Source organism: Aethalodelphis obliquidens, unplaced genomic scaffold, assembly GCF_003676395.1.
Source record: "Aethalodelphis obliquidens isolate GAN/ISIS:26980383/991018 unplaced genomic scaffold, ASM367639v1 scaffold5, whole genome shotgun sequence".
NCBI lineage: Eukaryota > Metazoa > Chordata > Mammalia > Artiodactyla > Delphinidae > Aethalodelphis > Aethalodelphis obliquidens.
In genome coordinates this window covers 63,811,899-63,836,738 of record NW_020837949.1, presented here as the reverse complement: position 1 = coordinate 63,836,738, position 24,840 = coordinate 63,811,899, and the positions used below count along the sequence as shown (strand labels likewise).

The 24,840-nt window shown below is 36.0% G+C and overlaps 1 protein-coding gene across 5 annotated transcripts in view; it reads right to left on the bottom strand.

Moving 5' to 3' along the window:
• The window catches only part of PHF14 (PHD finger protein 14), a 198,273-nt gene that overhangs the window by 33,524 nt on the left and 139,909 nt on the right, over positions 1 to 24,840 (bottom strand). Inside the window, exon 19 of one of the 5 annotated variants that reach the window (XM_027102540.1) lies at positions 12,934 to 13,486. The exons of 2 other annotated variants lie outside the window; for them this stretch is intronic. In XM_027102540.1, the coding sequence (XP_026958341.1) occupies positions 13,301 to 13,486 (186 nt within the window). In that variant the 3' untranslated portion in view covers positions 12,934 to 13,300. Of the gene's footprint in view, positions 1 to 12,933; positions 13,487 to 24,840 lie in introns of those variants that run through there. 2 more of the 5 variants (XM_027102541.1, XM_027102544.1) reach the window with 2 other exon arrangements.

The following is a 24,840-nucleotide window of genomic DNA, read 5'->3' as shown; positions in this document are numbered from 1 at the left end:
TGTCTTTTGGTGGGAGAATTTAATCCATTCATGTTTAAGGTAATTATCGATATGTATGTTCCTATTCCCATTTTCTTAACTGTTTTGGGTTTGTTATTTTAAGTCTTTTCTTTCTCTTGTGTTTCTTGCCTAGAGAAGTTCCTTTAGCATCTGTTGTAAAGCTGGTTTCATGGCGCTGAACTCGCTCAGCTTTTGCTTGTCTGTAAAGGTTTTAATTTCTGCATCAAATCTGAATGAGATCCTTGCTGGGTAGAGTAATCTTGGTTGTAGGTTCTTCTCCTTCATCACTTTAAATATGTCCTTCCACTCCCTTCTGGCTTGCAGAGTCTCTGCTGAAAGATCAGCTGTTAACCTTATGGGGATTCCCTTGTGTGTTATTTGTTGGTTTTCCCTTGCTGCTTTTAATATGTTTTCTTTGTATTTAATTTTTGATAGTTTGATTAATATGTGTCTTGGCGTGTTTCTCCTTGGATTTATCCTGTATGGGACTCTCTGTGCTTCCTGGACTTGATTAACTATTTCCTTTGCCATATTAGGGAAGTTTTCAACTATAATCTCTTCAAATTTTTTCTCAGTCCCTTTTTCTCTTCTTCTTCTGGAACCCCTATAATTCGAATGTTGGTACATTCAGAGGTCTCTGAGACTGTCCTCAGTTCTTTTCATTCTTTTTTCTTTATTCTCCTCTGCAGTACTTACTTCCACTATTTTATCTCCCAGGGCACTTATACGTTCTTCTGCCTCAGTTATTCTGCTATTGATCCCTTCTAGAGTGTTTTTAATTTCATTTATGTGTTGTTCATCATTGCTTATTTCCTCTGTAGTTCTTCTAGTTCCTTCTTAAATGTTTCTTGCATTTTTCTCTATTCTATTTCCAAGATTTTGGATCATCTTTACTATCATTATTCTGAATTCTCTTTCAGGTAGACTGCCTATTTCCTCTTCATTTGTTAGGTCTCGTGGGTTTTTACCTTGCTCCTTCATCTGCTGTGTGTTTTTCTGTCTTCTCATTTTGCATATCTTACTGTGTTTGGCGTCTCCTTTTTGCAGGCTGAAGGTTCATAGTTCCCGTTGTTTTTGATGTCTGTCCCCAGTGGCTAAGGTTGGTTCAGTGGGTTGTGTAGGCTTCCTGGTGGAGGGGACTAGTGCCTGTGTTCTGGTGGATGAGGCTGGATCTTGTCTTTCTGGTGGGCAGGTCCACGTCTGGTGGTGTGTTTTGGGGTGTCTGTGGACTTATTATGATTTTAGGTAACCTCTCTGCTAATGGGTGGGGTTGTGTTCCTGTCTTGCTAGTTGTTTGGCATAGGGTGTCCAACACTGTAGCTTGCTGGTCGTGGAGTGAAGCTGGGTCTTGGTGTTGAGATGGAGATCTCTGGGAGATTTTCGCTGTTTGATATTACATGGAGCTGAGAGGTCTCTTGTGGACCAGTGTCCTGGAGTTCGCTCTCCCACCTCAGTGGCACAGCCCTGATGCCTGGCTGGGGCACCAAGAGCCTGTCCTCCACATAGATCAGATTAAAAGGGGAGAAAAAATGAAAGAAAGGAAGGGTGGAAGGGAGGAAGGGAGGAAGAAAGAAATAAAGGAAGGAAAGAAAGAAAGGAAAGAAAGAAAGGAAAGAAAGAAAGAGAAGAAAGAGGATAAAATAAAATAAAGGTATTAAAATAAAAAATAATTATTAAGAAAAAAAAATTTTTAAGTAAAAAACAACAAAAAAAAAACAGACAGAACCCTAGGACAAATGGTGAAAGCAAAGCTATACAGACAAAATCACACACAGAAGCATACACATACACACTCACCAAAAGAGGAAAAGGGGAAAAAATAGTCTATATTGGTCCCAAAGTCCACCTCCTCAATTTGGGATGATTCGTTGTCTACTCAGGTATTCCACAGATGCAGGGTACATCAAATTGACTGTGGAGATTGAATCTGCTGCTCCTGAGGCTGCTGGGAGAACCTTCCCTTTCTCCTCTTTGTTTGCACAGCTCCCGGGTTTCAGCTTTGGATTTGGCCCCGCCTCTGCGTGTAGGTCGCAGGAGGGCGTCTCTGCTTCGCTCAGACAGGACGGGGTTAAAGAAGCAGCTGCTTCTGGGGCTCTGGCTCACTCAGGCCGGGGGGGGGGAGGGGTACGGATGTGGGATGAGCCTGCGGCGGCAGAGGCCAGCATGACATTGCACGAGCCTGAGGCGTGCTGTGCGTTCTCCCGGGGAAGTTGTCCCTGGATCAGAGGACCCTGGCAGTGTCGGGCTACACAGACTTGCGGGAGCAGAGGTGGGGATAGTGACCTGTGCTCGCACACAGGCTTCTTGGTGGCTGCAGCAGCAGCCTTAGCAACTCATGCCCATCTCTGGGGTCCACGCTGATAGACGCGGCTCACGCCCGTCTCTGGAGCTCCTTTAAGCAGTGCTCTTAATACCCTCTCCTCGCACACCAGGAAACAAAGAGGGAAGAAAAAGTCTCTTGCCTCTTTGGCAGGTCCAGACTTTTTCCTGGACTCCCTCCCGGCTAGCCGTGGTGCACTGACCCCTTCAGGCTGTATTCACGCAGCCAACCCCAGTTCTCTCCCTGGGATCCGACTGAAGCCAGAGCCTCAGCTCCCAGCCCCGCCCGCCCCGGCGGGTGAGCAGCAAGCCTCTTGGGCTGGTGAGTGCAGGTCAGCACCGATTCTCTGTGTGGGAATCTCTCCGCTTCGCCCTCCACACCCCTGTTGCTGTGCTGTCCTCTGCAGCTCTGAAGCTTCCCTCCTCTGCCACCCGCAGTCTCTGCCTGCAAGGGGGCTTCCTAGTGTGTGGAAACCTTTCCTCCTTCACAGCTCCCTCCCACTCTCTCCCGTCTCTATTCTTTTGTCTCTGTTTTTTCTTTTGCCCTACCCAGGTACGTGGGGGAGTTTCTTGCCTTTTGGGAGGTCTGAGGTCTTCTGCCAGCGTTCAGTAGGTGTTCTATAGGAGTTGTTCCACGTGTAGATGTATTTCTGATGTATCTGTGGGGAGGAAGGTGATCTCCACGTCTTACTCTTGAGCCATCTTCCTAAAATCTGTCTAGATTTCTTAACTAGTGATAACCTTGAGGGAAAAAAGGTCTAAGGGAATTTGACCAGTTGAGCTGTAACTTTATAAAGTCACTTCTAGATTTAAACTCTAAGATTCCACTATTTTAAATGAATGAAAAGTAAACCATTATGAATAAGACTCAAGGTGAAACTCGTATTTTCCTCAAATAACCTTGGGGCACCAAGTCTCTCCCTGGGTAAATGCTTTATAATTCTAACAAACTGAATTTTTAAGGCAGACATTACTTTTTTAGGTAAGCCTGAGCACATCTGCAGTATCTACTGACAGCTTTTATTAGCAATAATTTAATATCATATGAAATTCAACAGTAAGAGCCTGAGTTAAAAATTGAGATACTAGAAAATAAGTATTCACATAATCCTGTTGAAAAAACCATGAAATAGTACTATTTCCATATATGATTCCATATTAATCTAGAAACCATAGGTTATAAGTCTATAATCAAATTTATACATGATCCTATTTTTCTCAATCTTGACAACTGTTACATAAAGAGCTTCTCTAAGTTCTTAGGCATCTCTTATCCTTTGGGTTATGAAAAATCAAACACACATGCAACAAAATAGTTTGGTTTTGCTCACAAATCTGGATAAAAATAACACAGAGTTAATAACGATAGTAATAATTATAATAATAATAATCACGATGGTATGTGTTACAATTTATAGATAATTTAATGGGCCAGCAATTATGCTAGGCATTCTACATATGCTATTCTCTGATGTTCAGAACTTGCCTACACAATATTACCTTTACTTTACTGATGAGGAAATACAAACTCAGAAGCCTTAAGGAATTTGCCCCAGAGTGGCAAAGCTACTAAGTGGAGGAGCAGATATTCAAATCCAGGTCTACCTGATTATAAACCTGATGTTCCACAGGCATGTTTTACTTAAGTTCAATTTTATAAAAACTGACATATAAAAAAAGAGGTTTAACTCACAGATAATAAACATAAAACAATATTGGCTTCTTGACATTTATATGAGAAGACTGACTGTATACAAGAGATGTTTCCCAGGAATTGAACATTTCTCAGTGTCAGTAAGTACTTGGGAACAATTTCAGATAATGCCAAAATCTGCAGTGTACTGCCACTTTACCAGCACAAAGCCTTTCATTTTATCATAAAGTACAAATATCAATCCTATTAAATGAACTGCTTTCAAATCGTATAATTTAAACCTCTTTGCTTGAACTCTTAGTTTCTTTAAATACTTCTACGTAGAATATTCTTGTAGTTTGTCCACTGCATGGTAAAAAAAAAAAAAAAAAAAGGAAATTTACAAATCTATAGCTCATCCTTGCTGAACAATGAAAGATCACAACATAAAAGCTTCAAAAATATCTACACAAAATTAAGAATGTAAGCAAAATATTACTTCCTCCTAGATTGTATTTTCTTCTCTATCTGTATTCATATACATAGACACCTAGCAAAAATATAGGCCTGTATATGTCAGGATCTACTGTAACAGCTCTAGTCTAGATGAAATGTGGGTCTAGTGAGTTTAGTGAGTTGTTTTAAAAGTGAAATTTAATTAAAAAGAATAAAATCAGGTACATCACACCTAGTAAGGATAACAAAGTAAGTTTTGTTTTAGTGTAGAGTGTGTACATATATGTACAGGGTGTGCGCATGATAGAGTCTTGTAAAGAGTAGCGGGTGTGTGAAGGGCTATGTGTAGAGCTGTACATAGGAACATCTGTAGGAATGTATGTGGAGGTGTGTACAGGGGTATGAGAAGGTTGATGTATGTGTATAATCATGTATATGAATGTGTGTAGGGTCCTCATAAGCCAGGTTATCCCCACACAAAGACAGGAATCTAGAAGTCAATGTGTGGACTTGATGATGACAATGATGCATTAGTACATTATTAGGAATAGTACATTAAGTCATATCCTATGGAAAATATTACTCAACTCTCATCAATTCTGTTTTGATTTACTATACTTTTTGTACCTTAAAAGGTTCAAAAAATTACTTGTCATATATTTCATTTTTTGTAATTTATTTTTCATTTCTTTTGGAAACAAAGCTAAATGCCTGGCATGCTCCAGACATTTGAGTTTTAACATTTTAAATTACCTACATTTAGGGTTAGTTTAAAATAGATACATTCTTCATTTAAATTTACTACAACTTTGTAAAATACTTTAAATTTGATTTCAAACCAAAGCCTGATGATTTCTCTCTGTCTTTAATTTCCTCTCAATATGGAGTTCATAAGAGGGTGACAATTAGTTAACTTCATTAGGCTAACTTGATCATGTTCTCCCCAGATCAATATGTAAAGTTACTCAAATAGAGAGCAGAGCTTAAAAAATTAATCTTCCTATACAATGAAAATAATACTAAATCATTATTAAATACCTCAATATCAGAAGAAATAAGTGAGTATACATTGAAATAAATACAGTGACTAAAAGGTTAAATATGGGTAAATACTCAATTTTTAATAACAGTAACAACACAAATTACTTAAACATTTTCTTTTAGTATGACTCATTAATAAATCTGTTAATTTAAAACAAATGAATTCTTTGCTAGGGACAAATTTTGCTTTAAATTACTCAAAACTAAAAAATACTTAGAAATGAATGACAATGAAAATATGATGACTCAAAACCTATGGGACAGAGCAAAAGCAATTCAAAGAGGGAAGTTTATAGCAATTCAAACTCACCCCAAGAAACAAGAAAAATATCAAATAAACAATCTAACCTTACACCTAAAGTAACTAGAGAAAGAAGAACAAAGAAAACCCAAAGTCAGTACAAGGAAAGAAATCATAAATATCAGGGCAGAAATAAATGAAACAGAAATGAAGAAAACAATAGCAAAGATCAATAAAACTAAAAGCTGGTTCTTTGAGAAGATAAACAAAATTGATAAACCTTTAGCCAGTCTCATCAAGAATAAAAGGGAGAGGACGCAAATCAATAAAATTAGAAATGAAAAAGTAGAAATCACAACTGACACCACAGAAATACAAAGGATTATAAGAGACGACTACAAACAACTATATGCCAATAAAATGGACAAGCACGAAGAAATGGACAAATTCTTGGAAAGGTACAATTTTCCAAGACTGAACCAGGGAGAATTAGAAAATATAAACAGACCTATCACAAGTAACAAAATTGAAACTGTAATTAAAAATCTTCCAACAAACAAAAGTCCAGGACCAGATGGCTTCACAGGTGAATTCTATCAAACATTTAGAGAAAAGCTAACACTGATCCTTCTCAAACTCTTCCAAAAATTGCAGAGGGAGGAACACTCCAAATTTGTTCTATGAAGCCACCATCACCCTGATGCCAAAACCAGAAAAATATATCACAAAAAAAGAAAATTATAGACCAATATCACTGATGAACATAGATGCAAAATTCCTGAATAAAATACTAGCTAACAAAATCCAACAACATATTAAAAGGATCACACACCATGATCAAGTGAGATTTATCCCAGGAATGCAAGGATTCTTCAATATATGCAAATCAATCAATGTGATACACATTAACAAATTACAGAATAAAAACCATATGATCATCTCAATAGATGCAGAAAAAGTTTTTGACAAAATTCAACACCCATTTATGATAAAAACTCTCCAGAAAATGGGCACAGAGGGAACCTACCTCAACATAATAAAGGCCATATATGACAAACCTGCAGCAAACATCACACTCAATGGTAAAAAACATTTCCACTAAGATCAGGAACAAGACAAGGATGTCCACTCTTGCCACTCTTATCCAACATAGTTTTGGAAGTCCTAGCCATGGCAAACAGAGAAAAAAAAGAAATAAAAGGAATACAAATTGGAAAAGAAATAAAACTGTGACTGTCTGAAGATGACATAATACTATACATAGAAAATCCTAAAGATGCCACCAGAAAACTACTAGAACTAATGAATGAATTTGGTAAGGTTGCAGGATACGAAGTTAATGCACAGAAATCTCTGGCATTCCTATATACTAACAACGAAAAATCAGAAAGAGAAATTAAACAATCCCATTTACCACTGCAACAAAAAGAATGAAATACCTAGGAATAAACCTAACTAAGGAGGTGAAAGACCTGTACCCAGATAACTATAAAACACTGATAAAGGAAATCAAAGATGACATAAACAGATGGAGAGTATACCATGTTCTTGGATTGGAAGAATCAATATTGTGAAAATGACTATACTACCCAAAGCAATCTACAGATTCCATGCAATCCCTATCAAATTACCAATGGCATTCTTCACAGAATTAGAAAAAAGTTTACAATTTGTATGGAAACACAAAAGACCCTGAATAGCCAAAGCCATCTTGCGAAAGAAAAATGGAGCTAGAGGAATCAGGCTCCCTGACTTCAAACTATACTACAAAGCTACAGTAATCCAGACAGTATGGCCCTGGCACAAAAACAGAAACATAGATCAATGGAACAGGATAGAAAGCCCATAGATAAACCCATGCACATATGGTCACATAATTTATGACAAAGGAGGCAAGAACATACAATGGAAAAGACAGCCTCTTCAATAAGTGGTGCTGGGAAGCTAGACAGTTACATGTAAAGAATGAAATTAGAACACTACCTGATACCATACGCAAAAATAAACTCCAAATGGATTAAAGACCTAAATGTAAGACCAGACACTATAAAACTTTTAGAGGAAAACATAGGAAAAACACTCTTTGACATAAACCACAGCAAGATCTTTTTTGATCCACCTCCTAGAGTAACGAAAATAAAAACAAAAATAAACAAATGGGACCTAATGAAACTTAAAATCTTTTGCACAGCAAAGGAAACCATAAACAAGACAAAGAGATAACCCTCAGAATGGGAGTAAATATTTGCAAATGAAACAACTGACAAAGGATTAATCTCCAAAATATGCAAACAGCTCATGGAGCTCAATATCAAAAAACAAACAACCTAATTAAAAAATGGGTGGAAGACCTAAACAGACATTTCACCAAGGAAGACACACAGATGGCCAAGAGGCACATGAAAAGATGCTCAACATCATTTTAATTATCAGAGAAATGCAAATCAAGTACAATGAGGTATCACTTCAGAGCAGTCAGAATGTCCATTATCAAAAAATCTAGAAACAATAAATGCTGGAAAGGGTGTGGTGAAAAGGCAATCCTCCTGCACTGTTGGTGGGAATGTAAATTGATACAGCCACTATGGAAAACAGTATGGAGATTCCTTAAAAAACTAAAAATAGAACTACCATATGACCCAGTAATCCCACTACTGGGCATATACCCTGAGAAAACCATAATTCAAAAAGAGACATGTACCACAATATTCACTGCAGCACTACGTGCAATAGCCAGGACGGGGAAGCAACCTAATTGTGCATCAAAAGATGAATGGATTAAGAAATGTGGCACATATATACAATGGAATATTACTCAGCCATAAAAATATGAAATTGAATTATTTGTAGTGAGGTTGATGGACCTGGAGTCTGTCATACAGAGTGAAGTAAGTCAGAAAGAGAAAAACAAATACCATATGCTAAAGGATACATATGGAATCTAAAATATATGGTACTGATGAACGCAGTGGCAGGGCAGGAATAAAGACATAGACATAGAGAAAGGAGTTGAGGACACAGGGGTATGGGGAAGGGGAAGCTGGGGCAAAGTGAGAGTAGCATCGATAGATACACACTACGAAATGTAAAATAGATAGCTAGTGGGAAGCAGACACATAGCACAGTGAGATCAGCTTGGTGCTTTGCAATGACCTAGAGGGGTGGGATAGGGAGGGTGGGAGGGAGGCTCAAGAGGTAGGGGATATGGGGATATATGTATGCATATGGCTGATTCAGTTTGTTGTACAACAGAAACTAACACAGCATTATGAAGCAATTATACTCCAATAAAGATGTATAAAAAAAATGAAATAAATCAATTCTTTGCCAGGGACAAAATTTGCTTTAAATTAACTCAAAACTAATGGCTTTCTATTGTTAATTCCAGTGAGGCTAAAAGAACCTATCTAAAAAAAATTTTTGCTGTAAAAATTTTTCTTATATATAAATATTTTGAATATAAAAGCAACAATAATACTTTCTCACAGATATTCCTGCTCCCTGAATTTTTTGTAATATCTTCAAGCCTTTGGCTTCATTAGATTTTTCAAACTCATATGTGGGAAAAATAAAATATTTGTTCTAAAAACAACATTCTCCCCAAGCTATAAAAGCAGGAAAAATACTACAACCGTATTTTTCTGTTTGGATTACTAGGGCTCCGAAATCACTTGTTACACATGGGCTCCAAATTCACTTAAAAAGGAGTACACTTTTTGAAAAGAAAGTTTTTATATTTTATGGCTCAAGTCAAGGAGTTAACGTTTTAGTGACAGTGAACCAAATGAAAATGGAGCTTGTATCTAAAATATAGAAATCTTCAAGTTGTAAAAATAACAAAATATTAGTAGTGGTTATTCCCTGAGTGATTTTTATTTTCATCTTTATATATTATTCTATAATAAGCACGTATGCTTATAACTTTCATAAAAGTAATTAAAATTATGACCACTTACCATAGACATAATTAGACTAAACAAAATCTTTTCATGTTAATACCTAAATAGACAAGTTACACTGAAGAAACAAAAAATTTCTCAGTCTCATATATCTAACCTAATATTTATATATCTATTCATTGACTTTTTTAGCTTTGATATATAAAATATTTCCAATATACAGTGTGATTCACATGGTTACTAGTGGTAAACGCATTTCTGAAAGTTTTCAACACTTTCTAGGATCCTATAATAATGGAATATGGCAAAAGCTATGCCCATCCTCCACTGTTGTCTTGTTCTTTAAGGAAAAAATAACTATGCAAAAGATTTAAACATTAAAAAGGAAAATGTAATCCGTGTTTCACTTGTGAATGCTGACATGAAATTTCTGAGAATCTGGCTTCATACATAGTACAGAATACTTTACTATCGTAGTTGTATTATTTGTGGGTCAAAAGTGAAGAAATATGCTGGAATAAAGAGAGCAAAAACAGCCCACACAGGCAAAAGGACTAATCCTGAATTTTCAGCCCAAATAAAAATGAAGAGCCCTCACTCCTTCCAGCTTGCACCTTGAAAAAGATTATTTGTAATTAAAATACCGACAGAGAACTATTTAGCAGCAGCATTGCCAATGCAGCATACAATATATTTGACGCTATGGAAGTCACAACAGCTGCTAACTGTACTCAGCCTCACACTGGCCTTAATATGTCATGAAAAATGAAGGACTTTACAATATAAGAAATGCAAATAGAACTGATTTTACAAAGAAAGGACAAGAAGCTAGGTTTGAAATAAGACGGTGGGCAATTTAAACTGTTGTCAACAATGTTACTTATGTGAAGCAAAAGATTACCAATTATTTTTTCCACCATCCCCCCACCTCTGTTTTTTTAATACCCGTTGACTTTAACAAGACAGGTCTGAATGTGTCATAAGTTAATTCTTTATCAGTTTTCATATATCATCCTTTACCTTGGCCTGCTGAAAATTATGCAAGCTATAAATTAGCTTTAAACAAGCTCTGAATCAGGCTAGAACTGGTTTTTGAATTAAAGAGCCTTCAGTATATTACAAGGTGCTGTCATTTTATTACCTCAATCAATTCAGTGTGGCCTGAGGTGGAAGGAAATGAATACTGTCTTCATTTGCAATGGGTTTATCTCTTACAGCAGGCTCTGGAAACATAACTGCAGCAATGAATTGAAAGCTAAAGTTACACTTAACATTACCAATGCAGGAAATTGTTGCTCCTTAACAAAGTTGGAGTTTCAAAGGAAAAAAAGATGTTTCTATACTGTGAAAAATGTACAAAAAATTAATACTTGATTAAAATTAAATTTTATAGAATACTGAAGAAATATAGTTAAAGCCAACATTCTATTAAAATAATTTTAAATGGTCCTCAGATAAAGAAAAAAAAAAAAACACAATGGATGTGCTATTCTCAGTGTTTCAGAAATACTAGACATAAATGTATATTTCATCTTTATCTTAGTGAAAACTATTTCATTTCTTTTTCCTGTGCAACTAAATACAAAACTGAATTAGGTATTAGTTAGGTTCATTGTCATTGTTACTAGACCCTAACCACTGATAAAAGAGCCAAAAAAAAAAAAAAAAAAAAGCCCTAACGAGTAGGTATTATTTATTGCTGTCTCCATTTTAAAGTGAGCAAATGAGGTACAGAGACATTAAGTCACTTGCCCAATTTACACAGTTACCTAGACAATTTGATTCCAAGTCTATTCTTAAAGCAGACTATGTGACTAAGAGTACAGGGACACCAAGTACATCTAAGAGACAAATTTTTCAGGAAACTGTTTGTACCAGAAGTAGTAATGAAGGACACTGATGAGGGAAGGAATAAAATCAAGTTCAGAGACTTAGAAGAGTATGTCAGGTGAAGACAGAGGTGGATTCCAGTGACAACAGACAAACCAGCACCTTTATGTGCAAGTACTCATATAACACAAGAATGCGTTCAGTCTTTGACAAAGTTTACTCAGAGGACTATGTGTTGCTCTACCTAATCAATCACTGTGTACCCTTCCATAGTTTGAGTTTACTCATGATTTGCAAAATGATTTTAGACATCTATAGTTTAGCACTAAACTTGTTTTTAATTACTGAACAGATTTAGTGACAATATAAAATAATTTCTGAAGTGCTCAGTGATAGATTAATAAATGACTGTAAAAAGAGCACTAACTGACACTAACCTAGTCATTGCTCTGCCATTAACTAGCTGTGTAAACCTGAGATTAACAAGAGGTTACTTCTGTGAGTCTTACTTCTCTTAACTATAAAATAAAGCACTTTGACCAGATATTTTTCAAATTATTTAATGCTACAAGTGGTAGTAAAATCAATTTAGTGGAGACTGATCAGCATTTTTTAATGTAAAAAGAAAAGAACAAAAATTATCAGCATGCTTTTTATTCTGTAAAATCTTTAGGTTATATGTAGCAAACTATATAAAATAAATCTGTGACTGAAAAAGCTTGTGAATCACTGGTCTAAATAATGTCTCCTCTCCTGACCCCTAACATCCTCTAAAGGGCAAACAGAACTTCGGTGGTTACAAATTCATGGTATAATATTTGTAACCCTTTATGATATGGTCTCCATCTACCCTCCCAACCACTTGCTTTGCATTAAAAACATATTAGCTGAAAAGACTACATTTTCTCCATTGAATTGCCTTTACTCCTTTGCCAAAGATTGGGTTATTACATATACATGGGTCTGTTTCTGGGCTGTCTATTCTGTTCCACTGATCTATGTCTGTTCTTTTGCCTATACCACACTGCCTTGGTTACTGTAGCTTTATAGTAAGTCTTGAAATCAGATAGTTTCAGTCCTCCAACTTTGTTCTTCTCCTTCAATACTGTCTTAGCTATTCAAGGACTTACATCTTTCCATATAAACTTTAGATCTGTTTGTCAATATCAACAAAATAACTTGCTAGGAATCTGACTGGGTTTGCACTGAATCTATCGTTGAAGTTGGGAAGAACTGTCATCTTGAGAGTATCAAGTAAAGTCTTTCTATCTATGTACATGGAATATTTCTCCATTTGATTTTGATTTCTTTCCCCATTTGATATTGATTTATTTCTTTGTAGTTTTCCTCATATGGATCTTGTACATATTTTGTTAGACATATATAAGTATATGATTTTTTTTTTGGTGCTAAGGAAATTGGTATTGTGTTTTTAATTTCAAATTCCAATTGTTCATTGCTGGATATAAAAAAGTAATTGACTTTTGAATATTAAAAATTGTATGTATATGTATAGCTGATTCACTTTGTTATACAGCAGAAACTAACACACCACTGTAAAGCAATTATACTCCAATAAAGATGTTAAGAAAAAAAAAAAGAAAAATTGGCATTAGTACACTTGGACATCCATGTGAAAAAAAGAAAAAAAAAAGAGTCTACATACTGATCTTATACTTTTCACAAAAATTAACTCAAAATGGTTCAGAAACCTAAATGTAAAATGCAAAACTATATAAAGTTCCTAGAAGAAACAAGAGAAGATCTAGCTGACCATGGATTTGACCATGACTTTTTAGATACAACAAAATAACCACCCATGAGAGAAAAAAAATTAAGTTGAACTTCATTAAAATTAAAAACTTCTGAAACAAAAGCAACCTAAATGTCTATCAATGGATGAAGGGATAAAGAAGATGTGGCACATATATAGTGGAGGTTCCTCAATGGTAACAAATGTAACACTGAGGTGCGGGATGTCACAAGTGGGGGAGGTTGGCTGTGCATCTGTGGGAACAGGTGATACATGGAAACTCTCTGTATGGTCCACTCAATTTTGCTGTGAACCTAAAACGTAAAGGAAAAAAAAAAATGAAAGAAAGAAAGAAATGAGCTATCAAGCCATGAAAAAACATGGAGAAAAATGTGTATTACTAAGTAAAAGAAGCCAATGTGAAAAGTCTATGTACTATGTAATTCCAACTATATGACATTCTGGAAAAGGCAAAAGTATGGAGACAGTAAAAAGATCTGTGACTGCCAGGAGTTTAGGGGGGAGGGAAGGAGGGGCAAATAGGTGGAACACGAGGGATTTTTAGGCAGTGAAACTATCCTCTATGATACTGTAATGGTATATATATGCTGTCGCACATTTTTCAAAACCCACAGAATATACAACATAAAGAGTGCATCCTAATGTAAACTGTGGACATTAGTTAGTAATAACGTATTAATTGTCTCATTAATTGTAACAAATGTACCACACTAACGCAAGATGTTAATAACAGGGGAAACTATTACTACAGCTTCATACATTACAGGGGTGGGCGCAGGAATGAGGGGGCATATGGGGAACTCTGTACTTTCCACTCAATTTTTCTGTAAACCTAAAACTGCTCCAAAAAAGTCTATTAAAAAAAACAGAAAGAAAAAAATTAAACATCTTAGCATTTATTATTAGTATAATTACTGCTTTTCAAATTATTATGCCATTTCCCCAATACAAATTGTACACACACTCCTTCTCTCCAAGGATTCCCCCTATGCTGCTTCAAACACCGGAAAGGCCTTTGAAATACGGTAGCACATGGTAGCATTATACTTTCCTGGCCTCTTAACATTAGGTATAACTATATAATTTGTATGGAGTTAAATGTGTCAATTTCCAGATATGATTTTAGAAGCCATTATATAATTTGCCATATTTCCTGCTACAGTGCCTTGGACCACAGATGTTGAAATAAAACTGCCATCAGCTTTGGTCCTCAAGTGACTATGATGTACAGAGTTGCTCTGTCAACCTGTATTGACATGTTACTTGTGTGAGAAATCAACTTGTGTTAGTTCACAGAAAATCTGGGATTTTTTTGTGTGTGCTGCTTAACCTAGCCTATCCTGACTTACATTCCTATCAAATCCAACCTAATTTTCATAATTCCATTCAGATGTCACATTATCCACAATCTTTTTGATTCTTGGATCTGAAAGCAATGTTTCTAGCCTTCTAATTCCCAGTAGTTTATTTGTACCTTCTAATGGCATTTAACACTTTAAATCTTGTATTAATACTTTAAATCCTATAATTATATCCATACATGCCTTATCTATCCTATAGAACATAATTTTTTAAGGGTCAGATTCATGTCTAATTATTTTAGTACATCTCAAGCACCTAGCAGAGTATGTGGCATACCTTTTGAATACTACACAGATTTCTTTCAGTAAAATGAGGTTCCTATTGCAGATTATATTGGTAGGTCCATCAAGACAAAGAAAATATCTGTATAAATAAAAGTTACTGTTTCTTATCAAATATTATGTTTCTTATCAAATGTTGTGTACAAAATATGAAATAGACATTTTCTTTCAGATTAGTTTTAAACTCTTAGACAACCCCAGTGTTCTTCATTCTGGAGGAGACAGTTTCCTTTTAATTTAAAACTATATCTCTATTCCAAGGAAATTTACTATAATCAATAGGTAGTTTTGGTAGGTACAGTCAGAAATTCTGACTGATCTAGACAGAAACAATTCTAAGAAAGGATATTATTTTAAACTTGCTGAATAGATATTCTCTTATGTCTCTTATTGTAGGTCTTTTCTGCATATTTGGGTCATGGCTGGCAGAAATTTATGTTTCAGACATCCATCTGTTGTTCACCAAACAGCCTTGGGCATCTAAGGCAAAAACTAGAAGCTATACCACTTCTACTGCCATTCAGCGAAATGAAAGTTTAAAAAATAATTTCAATCACAACAAATAGGAAACAGGCTAGCAGTGAAGAACTACCAGGAGCAATTTTAAATCTATCTCGGAAAAAAATTACGTGCAACATTCAGGTTCCTTGTCTTCAAGGAATTATGAAAAATATTCTTCTGCCATAAGAGTTTGCAGTTGGTAAAAAGAGCCTAGACATAAAAAGATGAATAACAATACAAAGAAACATCTACCAAATGTCAAATGAACAGTCTAGCAAAATGCAAAAGAATTTTAGTGTAGTCCTACGGATTGCTGGGAAAACTAGGTTTTAAGCTGAACATTCAATTAAACAAACAAACAAGCATGACACCCTGATGATATCTGTAAAAGGGAGAGGAAAGGAAGGAGGGAGGCAGGGAGAGAGAGAGACAGAGGAAGACCTGTCTGGAATATTAGCATGGGTCCAGATTATAGATGGCCTTGAAAGTCAGGGATAAAACTGTGATGTCTGTCTTACAGTAGTGGACAATGAAGAGCTCCTTCTTTGAGTTTTCTAACCTGGAAGGACATGCAAAAAGTGACCTTGCAAAAAGGATGATTTGGAAAACTCTGTAGGAGGGCTTAATGAGAATAGAAACTTAGATTCTGAAGAGAAAGATTTTGGAGATAAAAAACAAAAGTAAGTGACATTTTTTTTTTTCTTCTGAGAAAAGAAACGAGATGGAGGTATTTTGAAAGTAACAAAGGTTGAAGTAGGAAAAGTAACAAGGACTATTTCTAAGGTTGGGAGGAGATAAGATAAGGGTATAGCCCCTTTTTTCTCAGTGAAGACAGTCATCTAGAAAAAACGAGGGTGCTGTAAATACAACTGAGACTTGAGGTATGTGGCAAAAATCTGAAGTAACTGCTCTAAGAAATCTGATCCAAGAGCTCATAAAAGACAGCAATGAGGCTTGGTTTAACTTAGGAGCCATAAAATTTGTAGTGAACCTAAGTCCATGAATTCCTCCAGTTATTTCTAGTCAGAAGGAAAAAAAAAATTGAGATGAAACAACACAGTGGATCCAGAGAAAGTTGAGAAATTATAATAGAGGGCTCTAATGTTTTTGAAAAGTATCCATTAAAATGCCAAATAATAGCTTAAAAAGGGGGAGGGAGGTAAAATCAGAAAGATGATGTCCTGGCGTCTTGAGGAAATAGTGGAAAGTATCTGAAAAAGTGGAAGAACTAAGAAAAAAGATGATGATCTGAGTCACGATGATTGGGTATATGACATTTTCACAGTAAAGGACTATTGGGTAGGTGACATTTACCTCTCATAAACAGTCTAAAATTTCATTTTTAAAAGATATACACTGATAAAATACTTCAGAAAATATTTTCTTCAAAGCCTCACACACACAAAGATTGGTCTGGTAATTCATCAAAGGAGAAAGAAGCCTGAAGAATGAGGAAAGGTGAGATTGGAGAGGATTTCTTTAACAGAGGTACTATAGAGGAAGTCCCTATATAAGAGAGTCTTTCTGAAAAGTATTCAAAGTTTTTGTCCCCTAGAAGTTTCAGGGACACTGAGACTGGTTGGAGAGGCTTCTGAAGAGTACTCAGAGAACTTGTCCTCTAGGAGTTTTGAGGGACATAGAGTTGAGCTGGAGATGCATCTATATAGTTGAGCAGCAAAGATGCAGGGGGAATGACTGCACTTCTAAGCTTACAGGGCAAGGGGTTGCATGTGCTTACCTTAAGACCAATGAGAAAGACACGTGAAAGAGAGCAAGACTCTATTGTCTAGAAAGGGATCTGGGCCAAAGAGGACAGCCTAGTGGGAGTGGGGTGATGCCAATCAGAGAGGAGCCAAAAGGGACTTATGTTCAGAAAATGAGTTACAGGTAACCCACAATAGAACACATCTCTCACTTCAAGGGAACAGCAGGTAGGAAAGCCCTAGCAATGAGAAATCACTAAAAACCCACAGAAGGAAGCAGGGACAAGAGTCAAACTCCAGTATGCGCCCCTTCCAAACTATAGATTTCCCAGTTTGAAGCAGATCTGAGGTGGTGAGAGGAGAAGCTTTAAACTGGTTGAGAGACTGAAACCTTGATATTAAATTGGACTAGATTTTTGATATTGAAAAAGAAGACTATTAATACCTCAGAAGACTGGAAAACCCATGAGTCACTCGAAAAAAGAAAATCTATCAGAGCTTGTTTAAAGGCACAGGGATGAAAGAATTAAGTTGCTTTCTGTGTGCATCTTGTCTTGAATTCAGGAAAAAAATTTACTTAGATCGGAATAAAAAAGGAAAATCAGTCTTTTTAAAATAGTAGTCTGGGACTTCCCTGGTGGTCCAGCGGTTAAGACTCCATGCTCCCAATGCAGGGGGCCCAGGTTAGATCCCTGGTCAGGGAAGTAGATCTGGCATGTGGTCTCTTCCACAATTAAGAGCCCGCATGCCACAACTAAAAGATCCCGTGTGCCGCGACTAAGGATCTTGCGTGCCACAACTAAGGATCTGTGTCCGTGTGCAACTAAGACCCGGCACAGTCAAATAAATAAAAAAATAAAGCTTATTAAAAAAACAGTAATTTGGATAGTCCTTAAAGCATTTAATATAGAGAACAGATAAGACCATTTCTATTGTCTCCTTTTATTTAAATTAATTTTGTTTAAAGGTGTAGGTTTCAGACTACAGGATTTTTTTTTCCCCTCAAATTGCCATGGTGAGTTTTAAAAAAAGGCAACTAATTGTATTTGGCCCTATTAGGAAGGTTCCTATCTTAGGGAAGCTTTTTACTGATGAAGGAACACAAATACACTTGATAAATACACAGAATGTCATGTTTCCAAATGCTGTTTTCATTAAGTCTGGGAAAAATGAGGAGGGGAGAAAGAGTAGGAAAGGAGAAAATTTGGGGATTTGGGAACAGCTAAATCATGAAGAAAGTTTACCTCACAGAAAAAATTAGATTCATGAGCAGTAGAACTCAAAAAGAAGCACTCAAAAAGAAATGGAGGATAAGATGGTACTTAATATAGTATTTATGCTGTAAACAGGTTAAAGCTTCCACATTGTCATTAAATGTCACAGGGAAAGGGTAGGAAAATGTCTAAATTATATACCACTTTGCTTTCTTTAAAGGAAAAAAGAAAGTTTTCTAAAAATATTTACTTCATTCACAATCCTAAGATGACATGAAGTGGGGAAAAATTGATTAATGATAACTAAACTAATGACTGGATGCTGGAATAAAGTTTGAATTGAGTTATTAATGATTTTTTGTTGGTGTGTGTATGTTGAAACCACTGCATTAAAATAAGAAAATAATGCTGAAACATCCCATGTTCATGACTTGCTTTAGACTATATATCTATACTTTGGATCTGGTTCACAAATATCTGCTAATCTACATTTAAAAAACTGATTTTAGAAACAGAATTTACAGAATACCATCTGTCTTTAGAAGCTGAGAAAATAGTCCAGTCCCTCAGGAACACAAAAGTGAACTGATAAAATGCTTTGATGAAGTTTGAAGTTTTCAAAGTGATTCTTAAAAAATTTAACCTCTATAAGCATACTTTAAAGAGTTTTCACACCAGCGAAGCAGATAATCATTTGTAGCCATTACTGAAGGTACATTTAACAAAAAACCAACTTAACTTCAATGACGATATAACACTACAACATAAACCTTTAAGAAACCTTCAGAGAAAACATTAAAATAGATTGCATCTTAGGTGACCAGAGTTTAAATTTAGCATATGGATATGGTCCAGAGGAAAAAAGAGAACAATATATTAAATCTAGCTAAAATAGTTTGTAGAAGTCTGAAATCACAAAAGAACGTAGATGGCTGAGCTAGGTCACAGGTGGAAATACGGTGGAATAAAAACAGTTACATATATGGATCTTTATCTGTCAAGGAGGAGGGAAACATTTTTTAACTTTTTTATAGGTGAGGAAATAATTTCATACTCTTTGGTATGAAAAGAACTAACCCAAATGAATCTAAAACTGCATGATAATTAGTATTTGATCCATTGACAGACAAGGTATTATTTTTGAATAAGAGGATTTTTTACTGCAAAATAATGCTAATACTGAAAAAAAATATACAAAATCTTCCCGTTTATACATAAAATGGCTAACACTGCACAAATCAGAATATTCTTAAACTATCTTTGCAAAGAGGTTGAATATGATTGGTTTTAGTTTCTTTTTACAGTACAGGTTTTCAAAGCTTCACAACTCATGACAAACATTAGACGGTAATATTTGACTCAGCTAAAATACAATGCTTAATACCTAATTTAAAAAAAAAATTCACTTCTAGATCCCTTTCCCTCACCTCCCTCCAAGTGCAACAGATTAGATTCTGCTGGGTCCACATAAATCATCTATGTTGTCAAGCAGCAGCTCCCTAAGCAAAGACACATACTTCACTGAATTTTATAAAGAAAGGGCCTTGAGGAGTTATAGTCTATCTTTTAATACCTTACAGTAGTACCATCCTTAATCGATTCATTTAAGAATTACCTCCAGGATTTAGTCTCCTATTCATTAAAAAGACCAAAATAGATCGCACTTAACAATAAAAGTATTTTTCTTTTTCCTATTACTAGTAGTGTTTATTTATAATAGAAAAATTATCTGAGTTTCTACATGATGAAAATCTAAAATGGCTTCAGGACAAAATCTAATTTGAGAAGCTCTTGCAACAAGGAATAGAGAATTCCTATTTCAATATATGAAAAGTTTCTAAAATACAGGCTCTTGAATCAGGCAGATATGGGTTTGAATCACTGTTGTACCACTTACTAGCTGTGTAATGTTGAACTTCTTTGAACCTCATTTTTTTTAATCCACAGAGAAGAGATGAAAGACAGTAACTAACATAAAGACTATGGTGAGGATTAAATGAGTATACATTTTAAGTGCTTAGATAATGCTAGGCACATAGAGGTACTCAATAAATGTTAACTACTAATATTATTACTAGTAGTGAGGCAGGAGACAGATGGGCCCCAGTCTGAACAGCTGGAGTTTCTCCCCTGTGGACAGATACTCCAAAACAGCAGGAGCGAGAGAAGAGCTGAGCCCTGCCCAGATAACAGATAAAAGACCACATATTCCTCATTCTTGAAGTCAAGGAGACCTTCCCAACTATTCATGCACAGAAAGGCTCCTCAAAGGTCTAAAGGGGGCATCACCTCATAGTAAGTGATGTCAGGTTACCCACAGACCTCTTCACTGGAATCCATCTTGGCTAAGAGATGCGCATGCACACATGGGAGGTTCCTGACATATACCAAATACGGACTCAGAACCAGGCAAATCAAGATGACTGGCCAAAGGAAACCCAGAAGAAATGCCCCATAAAAGTGATTCAAACTACCATGAGGGTGCAACTCACTCCCTCTGAGCCCACCCATGTGTCTATCCACAGGTACCCTTTTTCCTCCTAATAAACACTTTACTTGCTTCACTACTTTCCAACTCTATGTGGAAATTCATTTCTACACAGCTGATGCGCCAGGGCCTGGTCCCTGGCCACTGGTCTAGTGGCTAGGATTCAGCGCTCTCACTGCTGTGGCTTGACTTCAATCTCTGTCTGGGAACGAAAATCCTGCTTCAAGCCGCTGCTGCACGCCAAGGCCAACTGAGATCAGTAGGGCACTTTCTTATTTTTAAAATGTTCATTTTTTTGACCCAGAAATTACACTGAGAGTATATCTGAGCAAAAGAATATTGTATAGTACTTAAAAAATCTCATTAGAAAAGAGTATTTAACACTATAGAAAACTGTCATATAATGCAATTATATGAAAAAAAGTATGTAACAGAATGTATAATATAATTGCCATTTTTAGAGAGGAGGTTGAGATAGAATATACCACTAAAATATGAGCAGAAATACAAATACATTTAGGTGCTATAATTGCAGGTAATTTTAAATTTTTTTGTTTTTGCAGTACGCAGGCCTCTCACTGCTGCAGCCTCTCCCGCCGCGGAGCACAGGCTCCGGACACACAGGCCCAGCGGCCATGGCTCACGGGCCCAGCCGCTCCGCGGCATGTGGGATCCTCCCAGACCGGGGCACGAACCCGCGTCCCCTGCATCGGCAGGCGGACCCCCAACCACTGCACCACCAGGGAAGCCCTTAAATATTTTTATCTTTTCAAAATTTTCCAAATATTCTACAATAACCATGTATTCCATTTCTAAGAAATTAAAAAACACACACGTAATTTTTTTCTGACTTCAAATTTCTCCAGAAAGGTAGAGTCAGAGGAAAGAAAAAAGGAGAAAAAAAGAGTAAGAAGCATTTTTTAAAGCAATATTTTATATAAAGGATATTAGTTTTATTACACTAAAAATTTGCTATTCTGAATTATTACTCTAGCTTTAAATAAAACTCAAATAGAGTCTGACACCTCAGTTATATCAATTTAATCATATCTCCACACTAATATCTCCCTTGGAGATCATGTTGTAATGTATTTTCCTAGTTAAGCAAATACTATTTAAGCTTTATAATAAAAGGAGACTAATAGACGGTGGAAATGGCCAACTAAAACTTATTAGTAAATTTATCACTACATTATGTCTTAATTATTAGACTAAAGGATAATATTTTAAAAGGCAGAAAGTCTCTCTCTTGATGAACATGAACTCAGAGAAAGTAGATGGATCATTTAATCTTAAGTCCCAGGTTTTCCTGTAGCAAAACTGGTAGGGTAGTGAGCAGGTACGGGTGCTGTCACCTGCAGAGTGAGAAGAGACTGAAAACAGGCCAAAGAAGCTTATCAAAAAGACCAAAAAAAAAAAAGGTCTGCCAAGAAGGGAGAAAACCAGGAAGAGAACAGGTTCAATGAAGGCAAGGAAGGAGTTTATAAGAAGGAAGATGTTACCAACAGTATCAACAGCCACACAGAAGTAGAAAAAAGATGAAGCTGAGTAACTGAAGAAGATTGATGGGGACAAACTGAATCTATAGCTCAGAGAAGATCCTTGAGCTGTTGCTGGGCAATTCCAGAACTTGGAAAGAAGAAAGGGAATATAGGATATCAGCAATCCAGAAATGCTACGGTACTGAACCTGAATCAGATGTCATCAACCTATCTTGAACCTGCCTGTGGGGTTGAAAGAAAGTCCTATTAGAGAAGAGTAAAGTCTGAGAGTGAATGATACTCTGTAGTTACAATAAGTGAATACTTCAGTTAGAGACAAAACTATATGTAAGGAATTTAACAGAGATGAGGGTCACAGAAGTGGTTCTTTAATGTTAATAAGCATAATTGTCACCTGTGGTGCTTATAATAATGCTGATTCCTGGGTACCATTCCAGAGATACTGATTTAGCAGATCTTCATGGGCCTTCCAAGCTGCCTACTTAACAGAACTACTCTGGACGATCCTAGTGCAGGTGGTTTGTAGACTATACTTTGAGGAGAAATCACAGAAATCTGGGCTACGTAGATTGACAAGTGATGAAAATCTCAAACTATGATGTAAATCAGAAGATCAAAAAAAATTTTTTGATAAATAAAGCACAAGGAGAAATAAAGTGGTGTTCACCTAACCTAACTAATTAAAGTTAGTTACAGGTAGTTCATACGGTCCTGTCAAAATAAGAACTGAAGCTAATATAGAACAGGACTGGACTAAGATGGGGCTATGGGGCAGTGGGAGGATAGTGTGAACCACAGTCTTATAATCTGCCTTACTTAGCATTTTACCAGCAGAAAATATGTTAAGAACAGCATATTTGATATTCCCAGAAAGGGATATTCCACTTTTAAAGTAACAAACAAATAGAGAAATATATATGCTATGATTAAGGAAGTACATTATTAATGGTTTCTTCCACTGGGAATCAAGGGAGCAGGTGGCAGAGAGAGAGAGGTATGGGGTGTAAAGATAGGGTTCTAAAGAATTTACATGTATAAATCACTGCCCTTTAACTCTTACATATAAAGCACATATTGAGATTCTACATTTTTAAAAGAAAGACATTAGTAGCACCTGAGAATGAGTACAAATTTCCTTATTTACTTAAGAATGAGGATTTCTCTTGGCACAAATGCTTGTAAGACATACTGAAGGCACATAATCACTTTATGGCATTCTAAATGGATTTACACAGTATGCCCTAAGAGCAAATTACCTTAATTTCCAGATTCCACAGGAATGTAAAAGTGCTAGCCCGTAACTTCCCACATTTCCATCCTTAAAAGTATTCAAACATTTATACAATAAAAGGATGTGTTGCTTATATATATGCCTATTCTCTAAAAGCTATTTGTTAGGCTTGATGAATCTTCTGTTATCAAAAACTGTATACACGTTGACAAAGTGAATTCATAAGTTATCTCAAAGCTGTCTTTCGTGGTTCACTACTTTTAAATTTTATTAACTTTTTATTTTCATTTCAGTTTCAAGTTTATAGCTTTCATGACCTTGACACAGAAATAATACCTCTCCTGTCTATGGGAAATTTCTTTGATATTTCTTCACCTATTAAAATAATGTCTGCAGTTAAAAACAAGTTTCCTTCCCTACAAGGGAACTTTTGCCTGTATCAGTTACGTCTTTTCCTATTAGTCAATACTTGGTAGAGTCAGTGGTTTAAATATAATAGTAAACCTTTACTTTCTAAATATCATTCCTTCTACTTACAAAATAAACACGTTAGTATATGATGAGTGCGATTCACAGAGCACCATAATTCTATATTTAATGCGAAACAGTCATTGCCATCAATATAAAAAATACCAACTATTTGCTAATGTTATACAATAAATTTAGAAGAGACACCTTATAGAATAGTATATAATTTAAAAAGTTTGGAGAGCTACAAGTGCCTTAGTTTAAAAGTAGATTAAATATAAAAATAGCTTTCAATGCCTCTTAAGCTCTAGCAAGAAATTAAAACAAATGGACCTTTTCGTGAATGAAAAAGTTAGACATGACCTTACTCTATTTGGTGTGAAACTCTGAAAGAGACAAGAAAGATTTTTACTTGGTATGTGTGAAGATAAAAAATAAAACACAGAAAACTGTTCTTCAGATTCCTTTTAAAAAACATTTTTTACGTTTGAAAAATCAGAACATTATCACTGATTTTGAACTCTCCTCTCTGTGGCTAAAATTATTGCTTATATATTTTTTTACTTTATTTATTAATTTTTAAATTTTTTTTGTCTGTGTTGTGTCTTCGTTGTTGCGCGTGGGCTTTCTCTAGTTGCGGTGAATGGGGGCTACTCTTTGTTGCACTGTGCGGGCTTCTCATTGTCATGGCAACTCTTGTTGCAGAGTACGGGCTCTAGGCGTGCAGGCTTCAGTAGCTGTGGCTCACTGGCTTAGTTGCTCTGCCGCCGCACGTGGGATCTTCCCAGGCCAGGGCTTGAACCCGTGTCCCCTGCATTGGCAGGCAGATTCTTAACCACTGCGCCACCAGGGAAGCCCAATGATTGTTTATTTTTAAGAATAAGAAGATGTGTCATT